This window comes from Trichosurus vulpecula, chromosome 3 (assembly GCF_011100635.1).
Source record: "Trichosurus vulpecula isolate mTriVul1 chromosome 3, mTriVul1.pri, whole genome shotgun sequence".
NCBI classification, from domain to species: Eukaryota; Metazoa; Chordata; class Mammalia; order Diprotodontia; family Phalangeridae; genus Trichosurus; species Trichosurus vulpecula.
The window spans coordinates 129,459,210-129,469,429 of NC_050575.1; the positions used below are offsets into that span (position 1 = coordinate 129,459,210).

Below are 10,220 nucleotides of genomic sequence, written 5' to 3' on the forward strand. Positions count from 1 at the left end.
CTCCCCGGGGCTCCTGGAGCTGACAGGGGCGGGGGCCGGGACGGAAAGGAGGGAAGAAGGGCGGGAGGACTCTCAGCTGTACGGCTCCCGGAAGGCGCGGGACCCCGGAATCGGCGTCCCGCGGCCCCGCCAGCCCAGCTCACAAGCCCCGCCCTTACCTTCAGGTCGTTCTCCGGCAGATACTTGCAGAGCCGCGCGATCTCCACATACTTGTCCAAGTCCAGGGGCGCCATTTTAGGAATAACAGCCCGCAGTGGCGGCGGCGGCGGCGGAGAAGGCCGAAGCCGGAACTCTGTTCAACGTCACTTCCTGTAGATGCGAAGCGTCTCTGCGTCAGGGCGTGAAAGTTTGCCCTTCCGCTTCTTGCTTCTGCCCGCCCTTACGGCCCTACTTCTGAATGGCTCAAGACAAAGTCGCGGGAGTTATACGGGACAGAAGGACTTGTGCGTCTCTCGAAACTTACCAGGACCCGTAGGGTCCTCCCAGGAGCCGCTAAGCCGCCTGGGATTTGTAGTTTCCCAAGTCAAGCAGCGCTTCTTATACCTGTGGTTTGCGCATAAAAGCGCACTAAGAAACTTGCACATACACATACATGCACCGGGCAAAGGCAGCCTTGTCCCGTGCAGGGGATCGATGCTGAATTGTGACGTGGGAGAACCTTCTCTGGACATCCAAGCCTTGGAGCCCTCAACCTTGCCCCTCCCTTCCCTGCGTGATTATCTGTACCTCGCCTTCCTTTTCCCCGCGTCCCCAAACTCAGAGCCTAGTTCACACCCTGGCCCCTTCGTACTTTTCCAGGCTTCCTACACGTTATTCTCCTCCGTGTACTCCACGACCAGTTACACTGGCTTCCTTTCTATTCCTCTCTCCAGACACTCCATCTCCCGACACAGAACATTTTCACTAGCGGTTCCCCGTGTGTGGAATGCTCTCCCTCCTTGTCTCCGCCTCCTGCTTTTCCTGCAGATTCCACTTTCTGCAAGAAGTCTTTCCCGATCCCTTTTAATGCTAGTGCCTTACCTTCGAGATTACATGCAATTTATCCTGCGTATATCTAGCTTGCCCATAGTTGCTTCCACGTTGTCTCCCCGCTAGACTGTGAGATCCTAGAGAGCAGGAGTTGTTTTTGTTTTGTTTTGCTTTTTTGCCTGTCTTTGTATCCCCAGCGCTTAGCAAATGCCTGGCATATAGTAGGAACTTGTGGCTGACTAAACTGATCTCCAGGTATGGCGGAGGGGTGAGGGGATCCTCTCCACGTCATAGGCCTGGGGGATGAACTTAGGCACTCCGGTGTCGTTCCTTGCTGCGCTAAGCAGACGACAATCCCAGATACGTGAGGGGACTGTGACTGAGAACCGGGATCCCAATCCAGGTGAACAACTAAGGGGCATCATAGAAAGAGTCCTAGGAGACACGAGACCTGGATTCTAGTCTCGACTCTGGCCCCATGCTCTTTGTGTGACCTTGGACAAGTCACTTCCCTCTCAGGGCCTCGGTTGTTCTCATCTTTAAAATGAGGGGTTTGCACCGCATTATCTTCAAGCTCTGTCCCAGTTCCGACATTCTACCCACCCTGCCCACCTCTGCAATTAACTTCAGCAAGACTCTTCCCTTCTCTGCGTCTCAGTTTTGGCCTGTTTAAAATGAGTCGATTGTACCAGATGCTCGGTAAAGTCCGCTCAGTCTATAAGTACACAGATGGAGCACTCTGGTTTCTCTGTATATGGCTGAGCCTCATCTCAAATGTCTGGACTACTCTTTTGACATACAAGGATGAGACACAAGAGAGGCTCTACGGTTCTGTGATTTTTTTAAAAGATAAGTATAATAACAGTTGACATTTAGATACCATTTATATGCCATTTGACATTTATATTTAAGGCTTTTAAAAGCTTTGCATTCCTTATCTCATTTGCTCTTTACAATAGTCCTGTAAAATAGGGATTAAAGCTATTATTAAAATTTGTAGATCATCTAAAAATTGCATACTGGTTAGCACCCCTTCAACTTATTTTTGCCACTTTGCCAAAGTCACTTTTGAAGTGGATAGGGGCCATATAGGACTGTGGCCTTTAGGGTCTTTTAATCAAACAGTCAATAGATTTGGAGTCAGAAGATCTGAGTTCATATCCTGACTGTTACCTCCTACTTTCCTGACCTTGAGCAAATCTCCTCTCTGGGCCCCTCTTTCCTCACCTTTAAAATGAAAGGCTCAGACTTCCAGCTTTAAATGCTCTGATTACTAAGGAGAAAAGAGTCTATATAATAGACTATAAACTTCTCAGGGGAAAAAAATGGTTCTAGTTTTATGATCTTGGATAGCATGGTGAAAGAGACAGAGTGCTGGCCTGGGAAACATAGGTTCAAATTCTAGCCCAGGCAATGACTCGTGATCATTGGTAAGATGCTTATTAACCTCTCTCTCTCTCTCTCTCTCTCTCTCTCTCTCTCTCTCTCTCTCTCTCTCCCTCCCTCTCTCTTTCTCAGAAAATCACCTTCTTCAACTGTAATATGAGGATAATACATATTCCATAGAGTTGTTTCAAAGAAGGAGCTTTCTTTGTAAATATTCCTCGTAAATAGTGATTGTTTGATTTATTGTATTTGTATTCCCAGCACCTAGCACAGTGCCTGGTACATATTAGGCACTAAAATGCTTGTTTATTGATTGATTGATTCTATCCTAAAGCACTCTAGAAATGGGAGATTTCATTATTATGAAGTCATTTAACTTTTATGATATTCAAGGAAACAGTATAAGAATACTCCCCAAAAGCCCATTAAGTATAGAGGCCTGTACTTAGAACTGGGGAAGAGCCAAAGTTTAGATAATTACAGAATTCAAGAATCAGAGGGCACCACAGAAGCCATTCACCCACATCTGAAGAGAGATTCCTTCTATCAATAAATCAATCAGCAAGTATTTATTAAATGCCAGACACAGTGCTGGGCACTGGGGATACAAAACAAAAAGAAACAGTTCCTGACTTTACGGTGCTTGCTTTCCATTAGGGAAGACAATATGTGTATATATATATATATATATATATATATATATATATATATATATATATATATATACATATATATATACACACACACAAGGAAAGACTTGTAGGGTGTGTGTGCTGCGTGTGTGTGTGTCCTACTCAAAGTATGGAGGGTTGGGGGAGCCGAGGTCCAGTAACCCCAAGACTGGAGTTCCCAGACAGGGTCACTGAGAGGGAGTGCCCTTCAAGAACCCAAATACTAGAGAGGGTCAGGGCTGTCTGGAATGAATTCACAATCTCAAACATTCTTTAAATCAAGGTGGCAAAGATATATTATGCTTTACAGTGGGCAAGAGTTCTTAGGGAACCTGCAACCTTACAGGGGCACAGGAAAGTTTAAATATGAGATTTGGGGGTGAAGCCTGTCAATTAGGTATTTTGGGGTGGGATTAGGGAGTGGTTAAGGGGCGGTCAGTTCTTATAGGAACATGCACTTTTTGTATCTACTGCCAAGGTATCTTACCCAGAGTTCTCTGGGAAATAGCCCAAGGTGGGGCTGCCTGGGGGGTGTTTTGACTGTGAAACGTCACTAAGTCAACTATCAGTCAGGGCTGACTGGAAATATCCAAGTAGCTTCCATCAAATATCTTGGTAGACAAGATGAATGTAAGGAGTATACATTTGACTATGTCTAGGATACATATCAGGAAGGTCAGTAAGTAATAAATATTATTATGTCCCAGTGCACAGCCAATTAGCACATACATAGGGAGTCCAAACTAATAAATTCTATAGGTGAAGCTGGTCACAGTATCAGGAGGAGAGATAAGTGTTTTGCTAAGGCATGCTGCCCTTGAACTGGAGAGAAACTGCTAGGCCCAATGTTTTGAAACTAGGGAGAGATGTGATTTTGGAACTGGAGTCCAGGCACAGGCACCCAAGCAGAGGCTAAGGAGAAATGTTAGAATTAGGGTTCAAGCACAAGCACCCAAGCACCCCATCAAAAGGACCAATTGTGTGAAATTCTCTCCACATTGGTGGAGTTCAATGCCCTCGCCCACATGGAGGGGTGGAAGTTGGTGAGAGATCCATTCTCTTCACTTTCTTTGGGCTCTTAAATCTCTTCAGTTCCTTCTGGTTTCCAACATCTAGAGAGAAGATACATGGGATTCCAACCTTTCTTCAGGGTGATGAAGAGAAAAAAAAAACTCTGGGGAGAAGCCAACACGAGAGGAGCTGGCAATCTCCATCATGTCCCATTCTTTAGCTTGCTACGGAAACAGAGAATTTCCCCTTGGGTGAGATCTAGAACTCTCTGACTTGGTTGAGCTGAGCTATCTCTCCCTCACTGGGAAAGCTCCTTTAACCGGCATTGTCTGGTATATGTTCCCATCTGTATACTTTCTTTGATTTCTATTTTTCTAGAGACTTAGATAAATGGGTTTCTTTGCTACTTGCTATATGAGTTCATTGTGGAACTGGCATCTGGTGGGAAAGGGGTCAAGCCTTGAATATAAAGGAAGTACCTTTCCCATTAAGAAGTAGCAATCAAGAGATTAGCTTGAGGGTACATAATTTAGATATAAAGACTGATTCTATAAGCTAAAGATGAGAGCAAGGAATAGTTTACCTATCAGATCTATGGAGAAGGGAAGAATTTATGACCAAACAAAAGATAGAGAACATTATGAAATGCAAAATGGATGATTTCGATTACATTAAATTGAAAAGTTTTTGCACAAACAAAGCCAATACAACCAAGATTAGAAGAGAAGCAGAAGACTGGGAAGCACTTTTTACAACCAGTGTCTCTGATAAAGGTCTCATTTCTAAAATATATAAAGAACTCAGTAGAATGTATAAGAATACAAGTCATTCCCCAATTGATAAATTGTCAAAGGATATGAATAGACAGTTTTCAGAGGAAGAAATTAAAGCTATCTATAATCATAAAAAAATGCTTGAAATCACTATTGATTAGAGAAATGCAAATCAAAACAACTCTGAGATACCACATCACACCTATCAGATTGGCTAACATGACAAAACAGGAAAATAATAAATGTTGGAGATATGGGAAAATTGGAACACCATTGCATTGTTTGTGGAGTTGTGAACTGATCCAACCATTCTGGAGTGCAATTTGGAACTATGCCCAAAGGGCTATAAAACTGTGCATACCCTTTGACCCAGCAATACCACTTCTAGGTCTATATCCCAAAGAGAACATAAAAACAGGAAAAGGACCCACATGTACAAAAATATTAATAGCAACTCTTTTTGTGGTGGTCAAGAATTGTAAATTGAGGGGATGTTCATCAATTGAGGAATGGCTGAACAAATCATGATATATGAATGTAATGGAATAATATTGTGATATAAGAAATGATGAGCAGGCAGACTTCAGAAAAACCTGGAAAGACTTATATGAACTGATGCTGAGTGAAATGAGCAGAACCAGGATACCATTGTACACAGTAACCATCACATTGTGCCATGACTGACTTTAATAGACTTAGCACTTCTCAGAAATACAAGAATCTAAGACAACTACAAAAGACACAGTGGAAGATACTATCCACATCCAGAGAAAGAACTTTGAAGTCTGAATGCAGATGGAAGCATACTATTTGCTCTCCTTTTCTTTTGTTGTTTTGTTTCTTCTTTCTTATGCTTCCTTCCTTTAGTTCTCATTCTTATTTACATCATGAATAATGTGAAAAAAATGTTTAATATGAATGTGTAAGTAGAGCCTATATCAGATTGCACACCACCTGGGGGAGAGAGAGAAAATTTAAATCTCAAAATCTTGTGGTAGTGAATGTTGAAAACTAAAAATTAATTAATTAATTATAAAAAAGAGTTTAGCTTGAACCTAAAAATTACATCCCCTAGACTAATAATATCTAAAGGAACAGATAGATATAATTCTAACCCAGTACCTCCTCTCTCCAAGGAAAAATATATTCCAGATTTGGGAGATGGTCAGTGCAAAGAGTCAAGGATGGTAGATGGAGTATCATGTATTAAAAGCAACAAAAAGACTAGTTCAGCTGAACTACAGAAAGAATGAGTATACCTTAGTGGCACAGTTGATGGAGCACTCAGCCTGAAGTCAGGAAGACCAGAGTTCAAATTCAGCCTCAGATGCTTTAGAGTTCTGTGACCATGGATAAGTCCCTTTGTCTCTACCTCAGTTTCCTCAATTGTAAAATGGAGATTAGTATAGCATTTATTTCTTGGGGCTGAGATATCAAATGAGATAGTATTTGTAACATACTAAGCACAGTGACTGGTACACAGATCCTTAACAAATGCTACATTTTCATCCTTCCCGGAGTTGTTGTAAGGATAAAATGGGACAAGATTTATAAAGTGTTTTGCAAACCTTAAAGCACTGTATAAGTAGTAGCTACTATCATGAAGGGGAATAATGTATAATAAGCCTGGAAAAGTAGGTTGGTATCAGCTCTGAAGGACTTTAAGTAGTGGACAGAGGAGATAAAAGGGAAAGACATGAGATTTTAGTGAGTAGTGGAATAAAATGGTTAGACCCTCATTTTAGGAAAATCATTTTAGCAGATACATAGACGATAAACTGGAGAGAGCAAAAATTTGAAATAGGGAAACCAACAAGACACTATTATAATAATCTAGACAAGAGGCGATAAGGGTTTATACTATAGTGGTGGCTGTGTAAGTAGAGAAAAGAGGACATATAGGAGAGATGTAAAAATAAAACAGCAAGATTTGACAAATGATTGAATATGTGTGATAATTAGGAATAAGGAGTCAAGGATGACAGCAAGATTTCAAAACTGGGACAGAAGTGATCCTGGGTGAACAATCCAACCTCTCACCCTGAGACTATGCTGTTTACTCAAGCCATCCTGTCCCTTGCTCCCTGATCCCATCCTATCCTCCTCCAGAGGCCATGTACAGGAGAATCTAAGACCCTTAGCTCCAAACTCTCATGCTGGGACCATACTTCTGCCCCTCAGCCATTTTCCATCATGTTGACATGACTACATATCTTCCTCACCCTCATTCCTTCCTCATCTTTCTCTGGGAGCTGTATTCAAATCAACTACCGTTGCTTCATGAAAGGATATGTCAATAGACTCCCTTACGGCATTGCTCACCATCCCTGTGACTTACCTAGACCAAAACATGCTTCACTGGTCACCACTCTCTCATTGGAACATAAAATCCTTGTAAGCAGGAACTAACTCACTTTAGTATTTGTATTTTCAGTGCTTAGCATGGTACCTGGCACATAGTAAATGCTTAATAAATGGGTTTTTTCTTCTTCATTCAGGCAGTCATCCAACAGAAACCTGGAGACCTCCAATGGTGGGAAATGCATTCTCCTAAAGGAACCCATTCCACTTTTGGACAGTTGTAATTGTTATAGGAGGGTCTTAGTTGCATAAAACTGACAAACAAAGCCTTTCTATCTTTATCCCCTCCAAGATTCTCCCCCATTAGAGGAAAAGTCCTAGAAAGTCCTATACCCAATTATAAAGGCTTTGAGTACAGTCTTGGTGACAAAGTCAGAAGACTAACCCAGCCAGCTACAGAGAAACTCATCACCAAGAAGGTTGGCCATCAGCGCATGAAAATCTAGCCATATCAACTCATGAAGACCATGTAGAAAGGGCCTCAAATCTTCAGCAGTGGAAGAAGAACTAACACTCTCTCTTTCTCTCTCTGTCTCTCTGTCTCTGTCTCTCTCTCTGTCTCTCTCTCTCTCTCTCCCTCCCTCCCTCCCTGCCTACCTCCCTCCCTCCCTCGATCTCTCCTCCCTCCTCCCCTCGACCTCTCCCCCCTCCCCCCTCCCTTAATGGTGCTTATCTTTAGCTAAGAGGAATAAGATACCAATACAGTTAATTCTAGTCCATGATAAGCAAATGAAAGACATGCAAACAAACTGCTCTGTCAGTTCCAAGAAGGAAAGGTCCTTACTAATAAAAGGAATATGGAAAGGCTTTTTGGAGAAGTTCACATCTGAGTTGGGCTTTAAAATATCGCTCAAAATTCAGTAGCTTAAGAGGGTATTCCAGGCAGGGGGAACATCATAAGGAGATGCCCAAAGGCAGGGAAAGGGCAAGGCATATTTAGGGAACAGAGAAGAGTGCAGTTTGACTGTAGTAGGTGGTGGGGATTATTAATATGGATATGGGAGAACGGTGAAGTGGCAGGGGTTTGAATGTCCACCTGCTTCCCTCACTAGATTGTTGTAGGGATCACACAAAATGTGAAATAGTTGTGAAAAAATATAAAGTGTAATAGAAGAGTGAAGGATTACTGTTACAAGTCCCCCTCCTTGATTGGGCTGGGTCAGTTACCAGTTTGGCAACTAAAGGTTGAGGTGTCTTTTTTGTCCCTGAGCAAAGTACTAGACTACTCCCTTTTTCTAAGTGCCTTTCAACGCGAAGGTCCCTCAGGAAGATGGATAGCTCTCTTTATAGCAGACACTAACTAGAAATTGGAAAGGAAAAGTCTCCTGGAGTGTCAGGTAAGTGCTTAGGATGGGGAATGTGACAGTGAGTGACACATCAAGGTTGTTTGGTAGAAAGGTAAATTGGGCAAGCAATGTGGCTTAGTAGAAAACATGGTGGTCCCAGAGTCAGAAGACCTGAGTTCAATTCCCAGATGTGGGACTTGGGGTAAATTGAATAGTCTCTTTGAGCCTCATTTTCCACATCTGTAAAACAGGGATGATAATACATGTACCTCTTATTTCAGAAGGAAATTGTGATAATTAAAAACAATGTGGCAACAGTAATAAGCCCTATATATAATCTTTATTTTTATCATAGCGTTGAATGACTGAACTTGGGCAAGTTTTCTTGAATGCCAAAGGCTCCAGCTAGTTCCCCCCTTTCAAAGATGATCTTGCTGGTAAAAGCTTTCATTGTATTATGAGAATAGGTTGTTGCTATTATTTTCAAGTTTCATCTAGCTTTTTAAGTTCCGTTTTTTTTAAATTGGTTTAAAACCACTCTGGACAACAGACATACTACAAAGCACATAGGACAAGAGAAAGAGCCCTGGATTTGGAGCCAGGAGAATTCGGTTTACTTGTGATATTTACCAATGGTATGTCCCTAAAGGAAGGCATTTCTCTTCCCTGATATTCAGCTTCCTGATTTGGAAAATAAGGATAATACTAATTTTGAGAAAAGCTCTTAGTCAATTTAAATTGTTCTAGAAATGGAAGTTATTATAGCATAGAGCTCTGTTTAAGTATCTTTATTTGCAGATAGCAGGATGCTGTATGATATATGTGACTTACTGGATTGTGGTAAATTTCATGAGAGTAGCACCTGTCTGAACTAGTCTTTTGTCTTCCTCAGTATCTAGCCCTCGAAATCTACCACAGAGCATTGCTCATTGTGGGCACTAAATCTTTTCTGAATGAATTGATAAAGACATGAAAAAAGCAATGCCTTAAAGTTACTGAAAGACAGAAGAATTACTTTGGGGATAATTCTGAGTATTTTTTTTTTCCGAATGAAAAATATCCTCATTGGAATACTAGGAATCTGAACACTAGAAAGATATTGGCTCTTTTTTTTTTTAAACTGGACAGTGCTCTTTCCATTACTTTATGATACTTCTCAAGTTACTTGTTGATCCCTCTCTTTGAACCTCAGTTTCCTAGCCTGTAAAATGAGTGGTTGGACTAGATGATCTCTAAAGTCCCTTCTAGCTCTAAGCCTTCTTGTGGACACATTTAGCTGCCAGGCCCTAAAAGCCAACCAAATACTTTTTCAATAGGAACACCCCAGGAAGGAGATGAGCACAGAGGAAGGATCTGGTAGCTGGCTACCCCAACTGTATTTATAGCTGTCTGGGAAGACAATTTTAGTCCTGACCACCAGCAAATCATTTTACCTCTCTGTTTCTCAGTTTCATCATCTGTAAAATTGTCATTATAATATTTCTACTACCTGCCTCTTTGTAAGGGTTTAAGGAAAATGCTTTGTACACTTTAAAGCATTACAGTGGTTCTCAAACATTTTGGTCTCAGGATTTCGTTTTGCTCTCAGACTTTATTGAGGACCCTCTCCCAAAAAGCTTTGTTTGTGTATGGGGTGTGTTTATTAGATATTAAAATGTTTTAGTATGATTATGAAAATAATTTTTACATCCAGAACCCTAAAAGGGTCTCAGGGACCCATCATGTTTCAAGAACCATGCACGATAGAAATGTGAGCTTTTATT

General features: G+C 41.5%; 1 protein-coding gene across 1 annotated transcript in view; it reads right to left on the minus strand.

The window, feature by feature from the left end:
- Positions 1-307, minus strand: part of PPP6C (protein phosphatase 6 catalytic subunit) — a 40,711-nt gene extending 40,404 nt beyond the window's left edge. The window contains exon 1 of the mRNA XM_036750438.1: positions 159-307. Within this exon, the coding sequence (XP_036606333.1) occupies positions 159-233 (75 nt within the window). The 5' untranslated portion in view covers positions 234-307. The remainder of the gene's footprint in view (positions 1-158) is intronic.
- Positions 308-10,220: the final 9,913 nt, after the last annotated feature.